Source organism: Panthera leo, chromosome C1 (genome assembly GCF_018350215.1).
Source record: "Panthera leo isolate Ple1 chromosome C1, P.leo_Ple1_pat1.1, whole genome shotgun sequence".
Classification (NCBI taxonomy): domain Eukaryota; kingdom Metazoa; phylum Chordata; class Mammalia; order Carnivora; family Felidae; genus Panthera; species Panthera leo.
Genome location: NC_056686.1, coordinates 110,165,955 through 110,189,128, shown reverse-complemented (window position 1 = coordinate 110,189,128; position 23,174 = coordinate 110,165,955). Strand labels below are relative to the sequence as shown.

Sequence of the window (23,174 nt, the reverse complement as noted above, 5' to 3'; positions counted from 1 at the left end):
TATGAGCCAGTTAGGTGATGCTAGGGCTGGCTGGGGAAAGGCAGACTGATGTCTACAGAATGGGTCATCCTATCTGCTTACTTATTAACATCCTCCTCTGCTAAGATCATCATTTGGTGAACATAGGATGCAAATATACTTATGGTTTTTTTTTGTTTTTTTTTTTACCCAAAGAGGTCTATTCAAATACCTCTTCCCCAAATTTCTTTGTCATCAATTTTCCAACCATATTCCAAGTCCCCAATCATGAAAGCAAATCATTGGCTCAGCCATGAATCAGTATACAATTACACATCTTGCCACTTCTTCCAAGCAAAGTGGACAAGCAGGCATACTGCCTGAAGTTCTGCCCACTAGGAGGATTTTCCTTCACCACTATTCTTGAGGGATGGCCCAGAAAGGGGCTGCATGGCTACGACCATCCACTTTCAGGTGGTGCTTACATATCACGCAGAACCATCTGTAAACAAGGCCTGAGTCTTTTCTTCCTTTGTCAACTAGTCACAAAAAACTCCCTGTGAGGTGACAGGTGCAGGAACGAAGGGAGAAGGCCATGCAGCGGGAGTGGAGAGCATGGGCATTTGGGCCACTTCTTCACGTAACTTACTTGCACCTTCAGGTGCCCGGGTTTGGTCACATATATACCACTTGTCATTTGATGCTGGAGTGTGGTTGTGCACGCCCAACGTTGTGGCTCGGTGGGTCAGATAACACCCAGTTCATGATAGGTAGCTGAGGTCACATGTAATTTGATGGCCCACAGCCAAGCATTCAGTCTCTTCTAGGGCCCAGTAGCAGGCCAAGAGCAATTTCTCAAAAGGAGAGTTGCTATTTGCAGAGGATGTCAGGGCCTTACTCCAAAATCTTAAAGACCTGTAATGCAATAAATCTACAGGGGCCTGTGAAAGGCTCCAGGCATCATCCCTAGTGCCACTGACACTTCCAGTACTTCCATGGGATCTGTGGGTCACATGGCCCACGTGGCAGAGCAGCTTGCACAGCAGCCTGGAATGTTGCAGAGCCTTCTCTTGTTCTGGGCCCCACTAAAAACTAGCAGCATTTGGGGTCACTTGGCAGATGGGCCAGAGTAACACACCCAAATGAGGAGTACATTGCCTCCAAAATCCAAGGAGGTTGGAGAGTTGATGTCCTCCTGGACAGTGCAGGTGTATTGCTGGTCTTGCCACCCGAAAGCAAACTGCTTTGCTCTGCTGGGCCTTATGGACAGGTTGTGGAGAAAAAGGAATTTACCAGATCAATAGCTGCATGCCAGGCACCAGGGGATGTTAATTTGCACAAGCAACAAAGCCACAGCTGGGACAGCAGCTTCCAATCACTACCTGCTTTAGCTTGTGATAATCTGGTATCATTTCCTAAGACCCACCCGTCTTCTGCAAGGGCCACATAGGGGGGCTTAATGGGGGTGAGGGTGAGCTGGGAGTCACCTTTCACGTCCTTGCACGGATGTCTGCAGTACCTCCAGCAATGCTGAATGGCTTTTTTTAAACAAATATTTTTAAATATTTATTTTGAGAGAGAATGTGAGCAGGGGAGGAGCAGAGAGAGAGAGAGAGAGAGAGAGAGAGAGAGAAAGAGAGAGAATCCTAAGCAGGCTCTGCGCTGTGAGCACAGAGCTCGATGTGGGGCTCAATCTCATGAACGCTGAGACCATGACCTGAATGAAATCAAGAATCAGATGCTTAACCAACTAAGTCACCCAGGTGTCCCTGAGTTGCTTCTGATGTGCTTTCTAGGTATGCACAGTTCTAAGGGTTTCACTTGGCTTTTCCCACACTGGTAGCCCTCACTCCACAGGCTGGAGGGCAAATGTGGCGATTCTGCCAGCTGCTAGCTATGTCTGTTCCATTTATGTATTCTGAACTGGGAAATCACCACAAGATGGGCTTGGGGACCCACTAGGCCCACAGTGAGATGGACCTGAGTTAAAATCTCATTGATCCTTGAGCCCCTACTCTGACCAGAGGGCCACAGTAACATTTTGGGCTTCCTGTAGTCAATGCCTATTCACAGCCAGTGTCCAGTAATCCATGAGTGGTCTGATTGTTTCCTTTTACCCACTGCACAGTTATCCAGGTAAATGGCTGTAAAGGATCTGGTAAAGGTCAAGGGGACCCATTTCCCTGGTTCGTTCAAGGGGTTCCTGGTCTGGGAACTGGCTCAAGTCTGGGAATTGATCTATTTTATGATTTGAGTTAGACTTTTGTTCACTTGACCTAGAACTTTTCTGCTTATACAGACCAAGTAAGAATTTCATAGGCTTCCTATTTATTTCGTTTCTAGGAACACGATGATTAACCGGCTAGTGCCGTGGGTCTGTGTGAGTCAGACTATTCTGCTTGCTTTGATTCTGCAGTCCTTTGTGGTTACCACACCCACCTTCCCTTTTATGTTGTACAGCCAGAAAAACACTCCTTGGGCCTTGAAAGGGCAAGCCATCTTGAGTTCCATAGGAATGAATTCTGCCAAAAACCTGTGAGGCTGGAGGAGGATTCAGATGGGCTCCCAGCCCTGGCTGGTACCATGATTGCAGCCTTGCGAGACCCTGATCAAGGCCGTGTAGTTCTGTTATACTAGACTCCTGAAGCATGGCAACTGAAATGATAAATGTTGTTTTAACCTGCTAACTTTGCGGTAATTTGTTGTACAGCTTGGAAAACTAAGAGAATATAGATAGGTGTAATGAGAAGAGAAAGCAGGAATGATCTGTACCCTGAAGGCAATAACTGCAGCAACCTGCTACCCCAAATCCCTGACAGTGCTTTAAAAATACCAACTGCGGGGCGCCTGGGTGGCTCAGTCGGTTAAGCGTCTGACTTCAGCTCAGGTCATGATCTCATGATTTGTGGGTTTGAGCCCCGCATTGGGCTCTGTGCTGACAGCTCAGAGCCTGCTTTGGATCCTCTATCGCCCTCTCTCTGCCCCAACTCCCCTGGTTCTCTCTCTCTCAAAATAAATAAATAAACTTAAAAAAAATAAACAGCATGGTACCTTAAAAAAATACCAATTTCATGCTATTGAAATGGTAAAAGTTAATTTATAAGTGAGAGTTTTTTATTAAAAAATTTTTTTTAATGTTTATTCATTCTTGAGAGACAGAGAGACAGAACATGAGTGGGAAAGGGGCAGAGAGAGAAGGAGACACAGAATCCGAAGCAGGGTCCAGGCTCTGAGCTGTCAGCACAGAGCCCAATGCGGGGCTTGAGCCACGAACTGTGAGATCATGACCTGAGCCGAAGTTGGACGCTTAACCAACTGAGCCACCCAGGTGCCCCTCGATGAGGACTTCTTGAGAAATCTACTAGAGAGGAAGTTTCAGGCAACAAAATGACTAGAGAGATATGGACATAAGACTGGTGGTAAGCATTCAATATTTTTTTTTTCCCTAGAAATTAATATTAATCACGGGTTAAAAGGGAGAGTATAGTATGCTACCTGCTGTCAGTATGTTCTGACATTGTAGGTACAGCACAACTATTTAAAAAGTCAGAGGAGACCCCTAAAGGAGATGGAGATTAATTCCTCACCCCCTTAATGTGAGCTATGTTTAGAGACTTGCTTCCACAGAGTCGATTATGGAAAGGAGGAGGGAGGGATAACTTGACAGTAGACGGACCTAGTAAACACTACTTAAACATGTTTGTGTATCTGTCTACTAAAAGATCCTAGCAATAATTACAAACCCAAAAGCAATGGTCATGCCACACTACCTAGATTATGCTATGAAAATACTGCTTCCTAGTAAATAAAACCAGAGATTCTTGGAAGAATGACTAAAGAGCAGGATATACATAAGATGTGTCTAGAATATCTTGCCATACCAGATAGCAAAATCATATCAGAAAGAATCAAGAGCCAACCTAAGGATGCTCCTATAAAAAGATACAATCAGACAATAAGTAACTCCTAATGAAAGAACACAATACGATAAGTAGTCTTTAAAAAAAAAATATATATATGAACTGACCAAGACTCTGTATCCATTGGACAGAAAACCATGTTTGAACTATAGTATTAAGTACAATCAAAAAAATCAAAATGCGGGGAACTTAAAGGATTGAGTGCTTTTACAAATAAATTGTAAGAAGGGCACCTGGGTGGCTCAGTCCATTAAGCATCTGACTTCGGCTCATGTCTATGATCTCACAGTTTGTGAGTTAGAGCCTAGCATCGGGCTCTGTGCTGACAGCTCAGAGCCTGGAGCCTACTTCAGATTCTGTGTCTCCCTCTCTCTCTGCTCTTTCCCCACTCATGCTCTGTCTTTCTCTCTCTCCTTCAAAAATAAATAAACATTAAAAAAATTTTACAAATAAATTTTAAGAAAAAAACAAGGGCCACCTACTAAAAATTTAAAAGGTATATCAAAGACAGAGAACAGATAAGACAGACTGTAATGTTAAGAGATATACACTGGTTCTTAAAACTATGGGGAAATTTAAAAAATGTGATTACCATAACTGTCAAGATAGGGACATCCATTAATGGCAGAGTAGATTTACTAAGAGCAATCACATTCTGGGCCATAAAATACATCTTAACAAATTTAATACTGTAGAAATCAGTAACATAAAGATGGCTGGAAAATCCCAAAATATTGGGATATTAAACCACACACTTTTAAATAGCACGTGGGTCAAAAGAGTCTCAAGAGAAGGTAAGACTTTTGAAATAAATGAAAATACAAAACTTCAAAATTTGTGGAATTCAGTGAAAGCAGTGTTTAGAAGGGAATTCATGGCTCTAAACACATATTAGTAGACAAAAAGAAAGATCTAAGATTTAAAAAAATATAAACTTCCAATTTAGGAAACCAGAGAAAGAATAGCAACTTTCTAAAGCAAGTTTCTAAAGGAATAGAAATAATTAAAATCACTGCAGAAATAAATGAAATTGACAACAGGAAATCAATGGAGAAAATCAACAGAGCCAAAATCTGGTTCTTTAAAAATATCAATCAAATTGATAAAACTCTAACTAGGCTGACCAAGGAGAAAACAGAAGTCACAAACTACTATTATCAGAAATTAAAGAGGAAACGTTAAAGTATCAACATTACAGAACTAAAAAGAATCATGAGGGAATACTAGAGGCAACTTTAATCCAAAAAATCTACTTAGAGTAAATGGATGAATTCTTAGAAACACACAAACTATCAATACTGACTCAAGAAGAAACAGATCTGAATAGATCAATAGTAAGTAAGCAAACTGAGATAGCAATAAAAAAAAAACTACCCACAAAGAAAATCTCAGGATCAGATGATTTCACTGATGAATTCTAATACATGTTTAAGGAAGAATTAATACAAATCCTTAAAAAAATTTTTTTTAAGTTTATTTATTTTTGACAGTGACAGAGTGTGAGCATGAGCTTGGGAGGGGCAGAGAGAGAGAGGGAGACACAGAATCTGAAGCAGGCTCCAGGCTCTGAGCTGTCAGCACAGAGCCTGACATGGGGTTCAAACTCACAAACTATGAGATCATGACCTGGGCCGAAGTCAGATGCTTAACCAACTGAGCCACACAGGCGCCCCAATACAAATCCTTTACAAACTCTTCCAAAAGTTAGGGGAGCAGAGAACCCTTCCCAATTCATTCTGAGGCCAGTAGTACCCTGATAACAATATGGACAAAGACATCACACACACACACACACACACACAAAATCTTTCATGACTATACACTAAAAAAACCCAAACAACAACAAAACCCTAAGAACCAAAATTAACAAATCAAATCCATTCACTAATAGAAAGGAGTATACATCATGATCAAATGAGATATACCCAAGGAATGCGAGGCTGATTTAACATCTGAAAATCAATTAACATAATACATCACATTAATAGGATAAAGAACAAAATCCACATGGTCATCTCAATAGATATAGATAAAGCATTTGATAAAATGCAATATTGCTTAAAAAATTGCAATATTCTTTCATGATAAAAACACTCAAGAAACGAGTAACAGAAAAGAACTTACTCAACCTCATAAAGGATATCTATGAAAAACCCATATCTAACCCATTAAGACTTAATGGGTAAATTACTAAATGCCTTTCCCTAAGTTCAGGAACAAGAGAAGGATATCCTCTCTCAACACTTTTATTCAATGTTTACTCAAAGTTACAGCTGGGACAATTAGACAAGAAAATGAAACAAAAGTTGTCCAGACTGGAAAGGAAAGAGCAAAGCTCTCTCTTTGTAGATGACATGGTCTTGTATACAGAAAATCCTAAGGAATCCATTAAAAAAAATTAGAACTAATAAACAAATTTAGCAGGTTTGCAGGACACAAGTTGACTGTACAAAAATCCACTGTAGTGACATCAGGGAAGATGTGAGTGCCAGGAATCCATCTCTCCACTGGCACGATACTCAAGGTTGGCAGGGAACCATCCGAAGCAACTATGTGGTAACTCCAGAGTATGTAGAACACTTGCAGCATCCAGCAGACACTTTGATGAAGAGGCTGGTAAATTTTGTCAGTTGCAACTTTAGTGAGAAAGGGGATACCATTTCCTATCCTTGGAGCAGGCAGCCACAGGGTCAGCAGCTGATGTTCCTAGTGTGGCTTGTTGGAGCCAGAGTAGGCAAGAATGACTCTATCCTCCAAAAGTCAGGGTTGTGCATTCTGATTGCTGTTTTTGATCAATGGGTGGCAGGCACAGAAGTTGGTAATTGTTTCAACTCCCATGGGCTGAAGTGCCTCCCAGCCATGAGAGAATTTAAAGATAGGATGTATTTCTCTCTCTCTCTCTCTCTCAGGAGCCACATATTTAAGGAAATCTTTGTCAGGTCACTGGATGACTGTAGAGACAATAGAAGGGAAACTTCAGTGAACACACACAACAAAAAAGACACACTTTGCAATAACATATGGAAAAGCCACAAAGGATGATTTCAGCCATCAACAAGCAAAACCCAGCAATCCCTCCTAAGAAGTGAGAGAATTAGATTTCCAGAATTACCACAACATGATGCTCAGAATGTCCACTTCTCAACAAAAAATTACAAAACAAAGAAATAGAAAAATATGATCCATCCACAGGAAATAAAGAGTTTGACAGAAATAATCCCTGTAGAAGCTCCGATATTGGAGCTATTTGTCAAAGATGTTACATCAAGAGTCTTAAGCGTGTTTATTTTTTTTTAAATTTTTTTTTTAACGTTTATTTATTTTTGAGACAGGGAGAGACAGAGCATGAACAAGGAGGGTCAGAGAGAGGGAGACACAGAATCTGAAGCAGGCTCCAGGCTCTGAGCTGTCAGCACAGAGCCCGACGCGGGGCTAGAACTCACCGACCGCGAGATCATGGCCCGACCCGAAGTCGGCCGCTTAACCGACTGAGCCACCCAGGTGCCCCCTTAAGCGTGTTTAATAAGCTAAAGCAAACCATAGACAAAGAACTGAAGGAAATTAGTAAGACGACGTCTGAACAAAATAAGAATATCAGTAAGGAGATGGAAATTATAAAAAGCAACCAAAAAAAAAAAAAATCTGGAGCTGAAAAGTACTATAACTGAAATGAAAAACTCATTAGAGGGATTCAATAGTAGATTTAAGCAAGTAGAAGAAAGGATCACTGGACTTGAAGATTAGACATTAATTATCCAGAAGAGTAGAAAGAAAAACAAAATGAAGAAAGTGACCAGTCTAAAGAGCGTGGGACACCACCAAGCACACCATAAATTTGGGATGTTGATTGTAATCCCTAAGGTAACTCCTAGGAAAATAATATATACAGAAACTGAAAGGAGGGAATCCAAATGGTACACTGCAAAAAATACATTTCATAAAATACATGAAGACATAACAATTATAAACATATCCAGAAATAAGTACCACCAAAACTATATGAAGGAAAAATTGACAGAATTGAAGGGGAAATAGTTCAACAATAATAGTTGGAGACTACACTAGCCACTCTCAACAGTGGATAGAAACAACCAGATGGATGAATAAGGAAACCAAGAATGTGAACAACACTATAAACTGAGCTGACCTAACAGACAGATACAGAACACTTAGCAACAGGAGTTGCTACACATCCTTCTCAGGTACATGTGGAATATTCTCCAGAAGAGACCATATGTTAGGCCACAAAACAAGTCTCAATAAATTTAAGTAGCTTCAAACCATATACAATATCTTTTTCAATCGCAATAGAATGAAACTGGAAATGAATAAAAGAAATAAAACTGGACAATTTACAAACAGGTGGGAAGTAAACAAACACTCTTAACTAACCACAAGAACAACTAACAAGGGAAATTAGAAAGCACCTTGAGACAAGTGGAAACACAACACGGCAAAACTTAAAGAATGCAGCACAAGCAGTGCTCAGAGGGAAATTTATAGTTGTAAATGTATATGCTGAAAAAAGGAATATCTCAAGTCAGTAACCTTAATTGTACATCTTAAGGAGCTAGGAAAAAAAAGCGAACTAATCCCAAAGCTAGCAGAAGGAAATAAAAACAGAATAGAGATAAGAGAACAGAAAGAGAAAATCAACAAAACTAAAAGTTGGTTCTTTGAAAAGATCAACAAAATTAACAAAAACCTTTATCTAGATTGACTAAGAATAAAAGAAGATTCAAATTACTAAAATCAGAAATGATGGGGCACTTGGGTGGCTCAGTCAGTTGAGTGTCCAACTTTGGCTCAGGTCATGATCTCATGGCTCGTGAGTTTGAGTCCTGTGTCGGGCTCTGTGCTGACAGCTCGGAGCCTAGAGCCTGCTTCCGATTCTATGTCTCCCTCTCTCTACCTCTCCCCCACTCACTGTCTCTCTCTCTCTCTCTCTCAAAAACAAATAAACATTAAAAAAATTAAAAAAAAATCAGAAATGAATGTAGGGACATTACTATCAATTTTATGGAAATAAAAAGGATATTCTACCCAAACTAATGCAAGAAGAAATGGAGGTGTGCAAGGGTTGCCGTGGGAGGTGAGTGCGCGGCATTGAGGCCTGATGTGGGGAAGGCATCCTACACAATTCTATGGCCAGGTGTAGACACTTCTGTCCAAGGCAAAAACTTCAATGGGAACCTTTGTCTCTAAAGATGGAAACAGTGTGACCACCTGAACAGACACTAAAAATAGCTCTCATCTCAAAGAATCCAGCACTGTGTAACAGTATGAGAACTTAGATGCTGGGGAACAGCATTTGGTGAGTGAATCCTTCTAGCCAGAGACAGTGCTCTCTTTGGACTCATCACCTTGCATTTTTTCTTTTATAATTATTAGTTTTTTAATTTACATCCAAGCATATAGTGCAACAATGATTTCAGGAGTAGGTTCCTTAAAGCCTCTTCCCCATTTAGCCCATCCCGCCTCCCACAACTCCTGCAGTAACCCTCTGTTTGTTCTCCATATTTAAGAGTCTCTTATGTTTCGTACCCCTCCCTGTTTTTATATTGTTTTTGCTTCCCTTCCCTTATGCTCATCTATTTTGTATCTTAAAGTCCTCTTATGAGTGAAGTCATATGATTTTTGTTTTTCTCTAATTTCACTTAGCATAATACCCTCCAGTTCCATCCACGTAGTTGCAAATGGCAAGATTTCATTCTTTTTGATTGCCGAGTAATACTCCATTGTGTGTATGTGTGTATATATATATATATATATATATATATATATATATATATATCTGTATCTATCTATCTATCTATCTATCTATACCACATTTTCTTTATCCATTCATTCATCCATTATCATTCATCCATCAATGGACACTTGGGCTCTTTCCATACTTTGGCTATTGTTGATAGAGTTGCTCTAAACATTGGGGTGCATGTGTCCCTTTGAAACAGCACACCGTATCCCTTGGATAAATACCTAGTAGTGCAATTTCTGGGTCATAGGGTAGTTCTACTTTTAATTTTTTGAGGAACCTCCATACTGTTTTCCAGAGTGGCTGCACTAGCTTGCATTCCCACCAACGATGCAAAAGAGATCCTCTTTCTCCACATCCTCGCCAACATCTGTTGTTGCCTGAATTGTTAATGTTAGCCATTCTGATAGGTCATCACCTTGCATTTGTAATCAGATCGGATCCCTTCCCATCATGAGGCTCCTGACAATGTTGAACAGGTTTTCAGTGATCCTTGTAGAAAGACACCCTCCCCAAAGAAATGCAGTATTTACATACAGTCCACTGGTATATACTGGATCTCCAGGAAACACCAGAATTACTAGTTAAGAATGTATTACATGGCTCAAGCGTTACAGTGCAAACTTTTCTATGGGTTCACAGTAAAACTCCTAGAAACACTTCCTGTTTCTGCATTGTTAGAGTCAACAATAGTGCAAAAAATCCACAAATGTATGCAGGGCACATTGTGAAGGTTTAACAAAAAAGAAACCCGAAGATGCATTCTGTTGTGGGGAAAACAACAATTGATCTTTACTCAAGAGATTCCTGGAATTTTTTCTTTGGACAGGCCTCTTTGACAGATGGTGTGGGAATATTCAGCTTTGCCAGGTTATGGCAGTGACTTTTTATAGCTCATGATAGGAAGAACAAAGTAAAGAGATCCAGGAAACATCAAGTGACGATTCAATTTCTGATAACTCTTCTATACCTACAGTGACTAGTATTTTGCTGCGTCAGTCTTATAAGACTTTAGTCAATGAGATTACACACAAATATGGACTGCAACGCTGTCAGGGCCTTGTATGTCTAATGTGAGGCTCCAGCCACTTAGAAAAAGCCAACTACCTCTCCTAAATCTTTGCCCCATCAGTTTGCACAAGTTGCAGTTTGCTGGTTTCAACATATTGTAGAAAGATGCAAAGTGCTGGTGAGGTGGACTGATGGTGAATCACTCCAAAACACAGTCAGGAGGATAACGTGAATTTGGCAAAACTTGAGGAAACCTTAATGGAGAAAGTGTGAGAGGGGGAGGGGCAGAGAGAGAGGGAGACACAATCAGAAGCAGGCTCCAGGCTCTGAGCTGTCAGCACAGTGTCCGACATGGGTCTCGAACTCACGAACTGTGAGATCATGACCTGAGCCGAAGTCCAAGGCTTAACCGACTGAACCACCCTGGTGCCCCAACACAGAATTTTCATATGATTCAGAAATCCCACTCCTAAATATATATCCAAAGTGAAGTAAAGCCCTTGAACAGATACTTGTATGCCAGTGTTCACTAGAACATTATTTACAATCCACGGGGAGCCTGGGTGGCTCAGTTGGTTCAGGTCTTGATCTCAGGGTTGTGAGTTCAAGCCCTGGGGATGGAGCCTACTTAAAACAAAAACAAAAACAGAAACAAAAACAAACTAGGAAGTTATTTACAATTCAAAAGGTACAAATAACAATGAAGTGTCCCTTAACAGGTAAATGGATAAAATGTGATATATACATATATATAATGCAACATATAGAAAAACACTTAATTGTACATTTTTTTTAATGTTTATTTATTTTGAAAGGGGAGGATGGACAGAAAGGGAGGGAGAGAGAGAATCCTAAGCAGGCTCCGCACTGTCAGTGCAGAGCCCAACATGGGGCTTGATCTCATGAACCGTGAGATCATGATCTGAGCCAAGATCCAGAGTGGGAAGCTTAACCAATGAGCCACCCCAGCACCCCTCAATTGTACTTTTTAAATGGGTCAACTATACAGTGTGTGAATTATATTTCAGTCAAGCTGCTTTAATATAAATAATTAATACCATAAAAAATCAGTTGTATCTGAGTTTAACAAATGAAAAACTTTTACTCTGAATACTACCAAATACTGTTGAAAGAAATTAAATTAGTACAAATAAATGGAAAGACAGTCCATGTTTATAGATGAGAAGATTTAATATTAAGGTGGCAAAATTTCCCAAATTTATCTACAGATTCAACATAGTACCTATCAAAATCCCAGACAGCTTCTTTGCAGAAACTGAGAGGCTAATCCCAAATTGACCTGGAAATTCAAAGGACCTAGGATAGCCAGAACAATCTTGAAAAACAGCAACAAAAAGGAGAACTCACACTTCCCAAATTCAAAACTTCCTATAAAGTTTAGGTAAACAATGGAGCCCCTGGGTGGCTCAGTCAGTTAAGCGTCTGACTTCAGGCCATGATCTCATGGTTTGTGGGCTCAAGCCCTACATCGGGCTCTCTGCTGTCAGTGCAGAGCCTGCTTTGGATCCTCTGTCTCCTTCTCTCTGCTCCTCCCCCACTTGTGTGCATGCTTTCTTTCAAAAATAAATAGAAACATTGAAAACATTTTTTAAAAAGTTGAGGTAAATAAGATAGCATGCCCTAAGTTTAGACATACAGATCAAGGGAATAGAATTGAGAGATCAGGAGCGTCCGGCTGGCTCAGTGGGGTACAGCATAAAACTCTTGATCTTGGAGTTGTAAGTTCAAGCCCCACATTGGGTATAGAGATTAAAAATAAAATCTTAAGAAATAAATTGACAGTTCAGAAGTAATTCTTCACATATATAATTAACTCATCTTTGACAAACTGCCAGGACAATTCAATGAGGTGAAAGAAGCCTTTTCAATACATGGCAGGGAAGACTGGTAAGCCATAGGCAAAAGAAGGAAGTTGGACCCTTTACTTCACATCAGATGCAAAAATTACCTCAAAAATGGATTCAACTCCTAAATTGGAGTAGTGGTTCTGGGTACAGGGCTGATTTTGGGGGCAATGAAAATATTCTCAAATTGATTATGGGATGGATGCACAACTCTGAATATAGTGAAAGTCACTGAGTTATACACTTCAAGTAGGTGAACTGTATGTTATGTGAATTATAATTCAAAGTTTTAAGATTTTATTTTATTAAAAAAAAATTTTTTTAATGTTTTATTTATTTTTGAGACAGAGAGAGACAGAGCATAACAGGGGAGGGTCAGCGAGAGGGAGACACAGAATCTGAAACAGGCTCCAGGCTCTGAGCTGTCAGCACAGAGCCCGACGCGGGGCTCGAACTCACGGACTGCGAGATCATGACCTGAGCCGAAGTCGGCCACCCAACGAACTGAGCCACCCAGGCGCCCTAAGATTTTATTTTTAAGTAATCTCTACACACAACATGAGGCTTGAACTCACAACCCTGAGATTGAGAGTCACATGCTCTACTGAGTAGGCCAGTCAGATGCCCCATCTCAAAAAAAAAAAAAAAAAAAAAAATTTTGAGAAGGGGGGTGCAGAGGGAAAGAGAGAGGATCTTAAGCAGGCTCCATGCCCAGTGCAGAACCCAACATGGTGCTCAATCCCATGACCTGAGTTGAAATCAAGAGTCAGATGCTTAACCTACTGAGCCACCCAGGCACCCCTCAAAATCCAAACAACAACAAAAAAGGAAAGGTATCACTACTGATCCCATGGACATGAAAAAGATAATAAAGGAATGCTTGGTTAGTTCAGTTGGTGGAGCATGTGACTCTTGATACCAGGATTGTGAGTTCAAGCTCCATGTTGGATGCAGAGATTACTTAAAAATAAAGCCTTATAAAAATTTTTTAGTGTTTATTTTTGAGAGACAGAGTGTCAGGAGGGGAGGGGGAGAAAGAGAGGGAGACACAGAATCCAAAGTAGGCTCTAGGCCCTGAGCTGTCAGCACAGAGCCCGACACTGGGCTTGAACTCACAAACTGTGAGATCATGAACTGAGCTGAAGTTGGATGCTTAACTGACTAAGCCACTCAGGTGCCTCTAAAAATGAAATCTTAAAACGACAAAAACAAAAACCCAAAAAACCCAAAAAGGACGTCTGCAAAAAACTCCATGCCCACAAATTTACTAACTTAGATGAAATAATGAAATTCCTTGAAAGAAATAGCCAAAACTCACACAAGGAGAAATAGGCCTGTATCTATTTTAAAAATTGAATCAATAATTGGTAATTTCCAAAAAACAAAGTACCAGATCCAGATGTTTTCACCGGTGAATCTGACCAAACATTTAAGGAAGAAATTATACCAATTCTCTACACTTCTCCCCAAAAAACAGAAGCAGAGAGAACACTTCCTAAATCCTTCTAGGACATCAGCATCACCCTGACACTGATAAAGAGAAGTATAAAAAATAAATCATATGTTCTTTCATGAACATAGATGTAACTAAGCGTCAGCAAGTTGAAACTAACAATGTATAAAAAGAACTATACATCATAACCAAGTGGAATTTATTCCAGGTATGCTGGTTTGATTGGCTGGTTCAGCAATTTAAAAAGTCAATTAATGTAATCTATTAAATCAACATGCTAAATAAACTCATATGATTGTACCAGTGATGCAGGAAAACATATGACAAAACCCACCATCCATTCTATGATTGAAAACTCTCAGAAAACTAGCAACAAAGAACTTCCTCAACTTAATCAAGAACTTTTAGAAAAGCCCCTTCTCTCACATCGTACTTAATGGTGAGAAACTGGACACTTTATCCCTAAGATTGGAAACAAAGAAGGATACTCCCTCTTACCACTGTTTGCTGTTGTTGTTGTTGTTTGTTTGTTTTGTTTTTTAATGGCAGAAGAAGCCAATGCAGTCTTTATTGGACCTCTTACCACTCTTATTCAACATCTTGCTGGAAGTCCTATCTACTGCAATATGACAGGAAAAAGAAAGAAAACTTATACAGATTGGGAAAGAAGAAATAAAACTGTATTTGTTTACAGATGGCACTGTTGATGTAGAAAGTCCCAAGAAGTTGGCAAAAGCACTTCTGTTAATATAGGAACACCACAGCATATAAGGTTAATAGTATATAGATGTTGATTGCTTTCTTATACACTACTAGTGAACAATTACAATTTGAAAACACAGTACCATTTATAATAGCATACACATAAAATGAAATACTTAAGTATAAATCTAATGAAATATGTACAAATGTATATGAGGAAAATTACAAAACTCTTATGAAAAAATAAAACACCTAACTAAATGGAGGTATCCGTATTTATGGACTAGAACATCCAACATTATTAGGATGCCAGTTCTCTCCCAATTGGATTATAGATTCCATCCAAATTCCAGCAGAGCATTCCATACATATTAACAGATTCTATAATTTATATGAAAAGACAAAAGACCCAGAATAGCTAACACAACAGTGAAGAACCAAGTTGGAGAACCGATACTGCTCAACTTCAGGACTATAAAGCGATGGTGATTAAGGGGTGCCTGGGTGGCTCAGTCGGTTAAGCGTCTGACTCGATTTTGGCTCAGGTCATGATCTCGTGGTTCATGAATTTGAGCCCCACATTGGGGTCTGTACTGACAGCTCAGAGCCTGGAGCCTGCTTCGGATTCTGTGTCTCCCTCTCTCTCCATTCCCCCCCCTGCTCACCCTCTGTCTCTATCTGTATCTCAGAAATAAATTAATTAAAAAATTTTTTAAAAAATATAAAAATTTAAAAAAATTAAAAAAAAAAAGCTATGGTGATTGAAACAGAGCGGTGCTGGTGGTGAGATGATACACAAGTACATCAGAAGAACAGAAGAGAGGGCCCAGAAATAGTGCCACACAAATACAGTCAATTGATCTTTGACAAATGGAGCAAAGGTAATTTAATGGGGATGGTCTTTTCAACAAATGGTGCTGGGATTGGAAATACACAAGCACAAACATGTACACAGACCTTACCACTGTCACAAAAATTACCTCAAAATGGATCACAGACCTAAAATGTAAAACACAAAACTATAAAACTCCTATAACAAAATATTGGAGAAAAATCTAGATGACCTTGGGTTTGGCAGTCTTTAGATATAACCCAAAAGCATGATCCACACACACAAAAAGAAATTGATGTTGTACTTTATTAAAATTGAAAACTTCTGCTCTTCTAAAGGCACTGTTAAGTAAATGGAAAGACATGCTATAGATAGCAATAAACTATTCGCAAAATGCATACCTTTCAGAAAAAGGACTGGTATCCTAAAAATACAGAGAACTCTTAAAACTCAATCTGAAAACAACCTAATTAACATATGGGCAAAGATCTGAACAGACACCTCATCAAAAATGGTATAAAGATGGCAAATGAGCATATGACAAGTGATTATCATGTCATTATGCATAAAGGCAGGAAACCACTATTTATCTATTAGAATGGCTAAAATCCAGAAGGCAACAACACTAAACATTGGAGAGGATGCCAAGCAACAAGAACTGTCACTGATGGCTGATGATAATGTAAAATGGGACAGTCACTTTAGAAGACAGTTTGGGAGTTTCTTACAAAAATAAACAGTTTTACCTCGTGAGCCAGCAATCACATTCTTCGTTTTTTTCCCAACTGATCTGAAAATTTATTTCCACACAAAACCTGTGTGCAAATGTTTATAGCAAGCAGCTTTATTCACAATGGTCAAAAACCAGAAGCAAGCAAGATGTCCTTCAATAGGGACATGAGTAAACTTGCATATTTACACAGCAGAATACCACTCAGCAGTAAAAAGGAACGATTTATGATACGTACAACAAATGGATGAATCTCAAAATAAGACACAAAAAAGCACATACTCTATGACTGCATTTATATGAAGTCAAGGACAGACAAAACTAATCTGTGATAATGTACAGATGAGCTGTTTACCTTGGTAAGGGGCAGAGGTGTGTTGGCTACAAAGGGGTCATCTTTCTGGGGTTATGGTGATGTCACACATACCTGTATTCAGATGTTAGCTAAACGTTTATGTATTTGTCAAAATGCATAAAACTATAAAGCTAAGATTTGGGTATTTTACTCCACATAATTGTATCACAGTAACATTGGTTATTTGAAAAAGTCAAGATAGTGGCTGTTTGCGGGGAGGTAGAGGGTTGTGACTGGGATGGGGCAGTGGTGGGGCTTCTGAGGTGACCAACAGAGTTCTAGTTTTTACCCTGGGTGGTAATTTCAAAGCTGTTTTTTTAAAAAATTTATGAAGCTATACACTTGTTTCATGTAGTTTTCTTTATCTGTGTTGTATTTTACAATAAAAAAGTACCAAAAAATAATCCTTTCAAAAGGTGTCCATTTTTTCCCAGGTTGAGAATCTTTAAATAGCTTTTAAACTCTAAAATTGTGTGATTCTATATTATTACTGTGATAAAAACACTGAAAATGAAAATACTATAAGGCATATTTCTATTTAACGGGGTTTTGAAATATCTGTGTTAAAAAATATATATGAAAGATTTTCTAGACAAAGCAGATAGGTTAAAACTTTTTTTCCCCAGTTTTATGTTTCTTTGATTTTCCAATGTAGAGAACAGGAGCCAAATCCAAGCCTTACCCCAAATATATTTCCAATTCTTTCTAATCTTTAAGTTTGTGAATGATAGTTTTCTGGAACAAAAGCCTGGTCTCTGGATTATCTCTTGCTTATAAACCCCTGGAAAGCAGAAGTACTTTAATATTAAAACATATGTCCATACAAAGAAATGTACAGAACAGTTGTATCTATAATATCAAAACCTGCTAACAACTCGAAAGTCTTCCTACAGGTGAACGGATAAAACAACTTGTGAAACATCCATGCAGTGGAGAGCTTGGTACTCAGCAACAAAAAGCAATGACCTATAGAAACATGGATGAATTTCAGGAAAAATTTCCATTATGCTGAGTAAAGCACGCAGACACCCTCCCTCGAAAAAGAATATATTGTATGATTTCACTCATATACAATTCCAGAAAACACAAACGAATCCAGCGACAAGAGGGCAGACTCGTGTTTGTCTAAAGATAGGGAGGCAGGTAGGGGTGAGAGGGAAGAAATCAGAGGCATGAGGAGAAACTACTGGGTCTGATGGATATGACCTTGACTGTGGGAATGGTGAAATGGGCAAATACACGTGATAAGACTCATCCCCCTGCCTCTCCCAACTTCTGACAGTATAAGGCAAGGAAGTACTGAAAACACTATTGTTCTAACCTGCATTGACAAAATGCAGGGTTAAGTTTTGTTTAAAGTGAGGTGACAATACTTTTAGACAGAACAGGTCTGTAATGCAGGATCCCAAGTACATGAATCACAGCCAGCACACCACATGAAACCATGGGGGCAATGTGTGCACAGAAGAGAAACTGAGGCAAAGGAACATGCTTCCAGCACTGGTGTCTAGCAAGCAACCAATAATACCTTTTAAAGTTGGCTCCATACCTCTAGTGGAATAGCCTTGATTATTCTGAGGGCTTCTTGGCCTAGGCTACCCAGGCCTATGTGGCCTAACCAGAAGCCTGCTTTGTTTCTTCTCCAGTGCCATAGCAGATGGGAGCTTACCGTTCCAACTGGAGGAAGCTTGTTGCAGGTGAGGCAGAGTGTTAGTCCCAAAGACCAGGGCAGAACTGGCACAGACTCCCCATCTTAAATCTATTTGGGTCGGGGCAAAGAGGTGAGCTTCAGGCTCAAGTTGGCAACCCATGTCCTAAGGAAGAACATCCAGCTGGAAGGGACAGAGGTGGCGGCTGGTGCTCAAAGGAAGCAGGCCTAGCCACTACACCACTCAGGTGGCTCGGAGGAAGCAAGAGCAAATGTGTGAAGAAAATCCACCATCGTTGGCAGCCCTACCCCACTCCTGCAGCCTCAGTCCTGTAATTTGACCAATTTGTGCCTGCAATGGGACAAAACACAGTCTTGTATTTATGACAACCAAGAGCCATTGTGACCTCTTCAAAACACCAGGATAAGAGGAACTCACTCATACGGAAGAACAAAACTTTAGCAGAGTCAACTCTCAACAATGTGTGAGAAATTACAGTAGGATACACACATGGTGGACAGCACAGCCCTGATTCACTTGATAAAAAGATGCAAACTGCTCATGTACAAAAACCTCTTTGAGTCCTTTATTAACATTGGGAGATGTGCGGTACATACAATCAACAGCATCACACCAGCTACGCGAAGTACAGATAACTGAGAGTGTACTTCAGAACAAGGATCTCAGAGCAACTTCAGATGTTGCTTGCTCGGAACCTCCACAAAAACCCAACTCTGACACACGCAGGACAGACAATATAACAATTTCACTTTGAAATGGTTCTTTAAAAAAATGACAAGAATTAATAGTTCAAACCCTTTAGAGTGTGAGATGTGGCAAGTCTCTTGGTGCCATATGACACTGCTGTAAAAGGCCAGCTCAGGCATTTGAAGGTCAGACAGATAAGAACTGGCTGGGCTGAGGGGAAGAGGTTTGATTTTTCAGTGTAGAGAGATAACAGATGGTCCAAGTGGATACTTTCAGTCCAGGCTCAGTATGGGTCCTGCAGGAATCCGTCAGATAAATACAATTTATAAACCAGAAGGCTGAAAACTGCCAGCCACTCATTTGTGTCACTGATTCTCACTGGCAGACACCGATGCATCAGGAGTCGTTTGTGACACAGCGAGTTTAAGAGGGATATGCCTGAAAGAGAGAATGGAGTTCACTGCATCAGAACAGCTCTGATCCGTTTGTGCCATTGGGTACCATGGGTCCCTCTGCTTTCTTGTGTGAATTAAGGAACACTTCCTTTTTTTCAATGTTCCATTTTGAAAAGAACCAAAACCCTCCCCCCACCCGCACCATCATTCTTCATAAATTCTGTTTCCAAAGTCCTGATTCTTCTGGGTCTAGACTTTCTCTTTTCGCTTCAATTTTGACACCTTCTTGACAGTCCCATTCTTGTTTAGAAGCTTCAGGACACGGTCTTTATGATCTAAAACCTTAAGCATGGAGTCTCTGGCCTCACTGATCTGGTCCATCACAAGTTTACACCGCTGCATATTTCCCTGCAACAGAAGACATCATCACCAATTGGTAATCAGGAGACCACCAGGCTTTTAAATAACTTTTCACCTTTGGACTGAGGCCATTCTGAGGCTGTCATATAAAAAAACGTTTTAGTCTTTCTTGGTATTGCAGGCTGAAGTAAACAGTAGGTTTTTACTAAATAAGTCAGTGAAAGAGGTAGGGAAATGGGAGAAGTAAGACCATTGCGTAGGGATAACCCCCTAAACTGGATGGTCAGAGGGAAGGGCTCAATCAAACCTGTATCAGTTCGTTTATTCGGTGCAGATCATCATCAGTGGCCGCCTTTTTCTTTGGGATAATCCCTTCCTGTAGGTTGGTGAGTCTTTCATAAACATCATGCTCCAGATTTGTCTGCAACACACAAGAGGAAGGGCATCATGACCTCAGAGGTACTTTTCCTGAGTAACGTCAGGCAGATGCACCCACCTTGAATCACTTCTGTAAACTGGTGTGAGAACTGTGTGGGTGATAGGATCCTTTCTCCCGAGGACTAGGGCGCTAATGTAGAGCAAGGGAAACTGTTCAACAACGATTAACAGAACACTGCGTCACAGAGTCCATCTTCAAGGATAACTTTTAAATACTGCCCTGAATTCACAACTGCTCTAAAAAAAAAGTCTAAAGGTTTCAGAGAATATGCTTTTCTAAAGTACAAAAAGTAGCCACAGCACTACTTTATTTTTAGATACTCATAATAGACCATGTTCTTCACATCAGTGCTACTCCAAAGATGGAAAACTTCATGAGGTTGTTTTGACTGGTGCCCCTTCACCTTCTTGGTGAAGGACTCCCGCCCTAGGGTGATGGAAATGGACACGTAACACCAGCCAACACTGGACACACATGAGATCAACAGCAGTTTACTAGTCGATATACTCACAGCCCAGGGGAGGAGGACATCACACACCATGCAGGGCCACGCAGGGGCTGCACTCAGGAACAGAGTGAACAAGCAGGGGCTGTAGGAGGCAGGCTTTGTAGTATCAAGAGGGAGAGGTGTCCCCTAGTTCCCATGGGAGGATGGGACAGCTTATTTGAACAATATTGCAAACTGGCAGGGAAATAAATCCCACTAATCAGGAAGAGGTGGGAGCTGAGCCTGGTTCCCGTGATAAGGAGCATTGTAGGCAGCAAGGGTTTACAGTCAGGTCACTCGAGGCTCTCTGTTTCAGATTCATGGCAACACAAAATACTGAAGCTTAACTGTGGGTCTTACACCCAGAGTTGTTCAATATATTTTGGTTCCGGGCATCAGACTAAGATATATTTGAACTCTATCTCTGGGATAGATATAATAATTATAATATTACGTATTATACGTAAAAACTCTGCCATCACCCGGATGGAAATGCTTCAGAATTACTCAAAAGGAAACACTATGAATACGGATGCCTCTGGCACCTGTTCCTCATGTCAGCAGGACATAACAACTTTACTAGAACTCCACCTACCAGCTGTAGCAACTGAGCGGCACAGAGGTGAACTTTCCAGCCTTGAGCACGACAGGACACCCCTTTCTGGTTAGCTATTTCCTGCAGCATAGCTTTCTTCTCTTCTGGAGCCATAAAAAAATAAAAAGTGTATTTCAATTTTTATAAAGCTAAAAGAATTCGGGTTCAAGCTGCTGAGGTGCTACTATGTTATCAAGAATGTCTTCACTTAAATATCTTTACTTAAATAACTCCTTTGCATTGAAGTCATTAGGAATAGAGGTCACAACATGAATCAAAGTTTCTCCTTTTGTTCATCCCGGAAGAATGCCATAATGACGTACTCTGCTAATCTAGAGAGTTCAAAAGAGAGCAAATTAATGTTTTAATCTCTTAAAGGAAGGGAACTGGTCTGTGGTTGCTTAGAGCCCTTGCTCACGTGTGATGCTTCCAAGCCTGTGGAGAACTGGGCATGAAGTTTTAGAAGAGTTTTGCTGTTATCTAGATGCTGGAGAAATGAAAGGAATCAAATTTGTATAACATTTCACATTTGGATAGAAAAGTCCAGTAACCAGAACTGTAGTAAAATAAATATGAAACGTATCATCTGGACTGGGGAGGGATAAACTAGGATAGAGGGGTACTTGTCAAAGATGAGTCTAGCTGTGTATGTGAAGTTTTAATTACTGTTTAGCTATAACTTAAAATGTATTTACAGATTAACAGATCATTAAAAAGTATTTTAAAATATTTTAAAAATTTTACTTTATTATTTAAAAAAATATTCTTGAAAAGACTGTCTATGTATTTGTCAAAACCCACAGAATATAGAACACCAATACTAAGCCTTAATGTAAGTGATGAACTTTAGGTGATAATGATGTGTTCATGTATGTTCATCAAACACACCAAATCTACCATTGTGGTGGGGATGTTGATAGTGCGGGAGGCTGTGCATGTGTGGAGCTGAGGGTACATGGGAATCCCCGTACCTTCCATTCAATTTTGTTGTGAACCTAAAACTGCTTTAAGAAGTTTATCAATTAACCTCCCCCCCCCCCCCCCCCCATGGCACCTGAGTGGCTCAGTGGGTTAAGCATTCAACTTTTGCTCATGATCTTGCGGTTCACAAGTTGGAGCCCGGCATTGGGCTCTGTGCTGATGGCTCAGAGCCTGGAGCCTTCTTTGGATTCTCTGTCTCCCTCTTTATCTGCCCCTTCCCCACTTGTACTCTGTCTCTTTCAAAAATAAACCTTAAAAAAAAAAAAAACTACCTAGTAGGTAAATATTAGCGTGCATATGATTTAAAGACTTTTTAAACTTTTGAGGCAATTGGAGATTCACATGAAGTTGTAAGAAATAACACAGAGATCCTAAGTACTCTACCTGGTTTCCCCCAGTGGTAACATCTTGTAAAACCACAGTACAATGCCACAACCATGATGATGATGCAGCCTATTTAGATTTCACCAGTGCTTGGCTGTACTGTACTTGGGTATTTCATTTTAGACATTAAAAAAAACTCTTTACTTTGAAATAATGATGGACTCAGAGGAAACTGCAAAGATGGTACAGGGATACATCTGATAAGAGACTTGTATGTAGAACATATGAAAAATTCTTACAACTCCATAATACAGAGATAAATCGTGTAAAAAGTCGAAGGATCCAAACAGACATTTCTCCGAAAAAGATATACAAATGGCCAATAAGTACGTTCTAGTTTCTGGCTACTCCAACAAAAGTTGCTATGAACAGCTGTGCAGATTTTTGTGTGGACACAGGTTTTCACTTTTCTGGGTAAATGCCCAGGAGTGTAAGGTCATATGGTAAGTGTATGTTCCGGTTTTTATGACACTGGCAAATTGCCTTCCTGAGCAGCTAGCTGGGCAAAGTGTGCAAGACAACTGACTTGTGGAATGACAGTGCACCACTGTCTCTCCAGTGAAAGAGAAAATTTTAGTAACTATTTAAACCT

At 40.0% G+C, this 23,174-nt stretch overlaps 1 protein-coding gene and 1 pseudogene across 9 annotated transcripts in view; one reads left to right on the top strand and one right to left on the bottom strand.

The window, feature by feature from the left end:
- Positions 1–2,308: 2,308 nt before the first annotated feature.
- Positions 2,309–10,879, top strand: LOC122225975 (annotated as a pseudogene).
- Positions 10,880–18,797: 7,918 nt separating this feature from the next.
- SAP130 (Sin3A associated protein 130) overlaps positions 18,798–23,174 on the bottom strand; it is an 80,089-nt gene continuing 75,712 nt past the window's right edge. For 8 of the 9 annotated variants that reach the window (XM_042954062.1, XM_042954063.1, XM_042954060.1 and 5 more), the window contains 3 exons: positions 21,218–21,321; positions 20,004–20,117; positions 18,798–19,744 (listed from right to left, as the gene is read on the bottom strand). In XM_042954062.1, coding sequence (XP_042809996.1) covers positions 19,586–19,744; positions 20,004–20,117; positions 21,218–21,321 — 377 coding nt within the window. In that variant the 3' untranslated portion in view covers positions 18,798–19,585. The remainder of the gene's footprint in view (positions 19,745–20,003; positions 20,118–21,217; positions 21,322–23,174) is intronic. The other variant, XM_042954068.1, reaches the window with a different exon arrangement.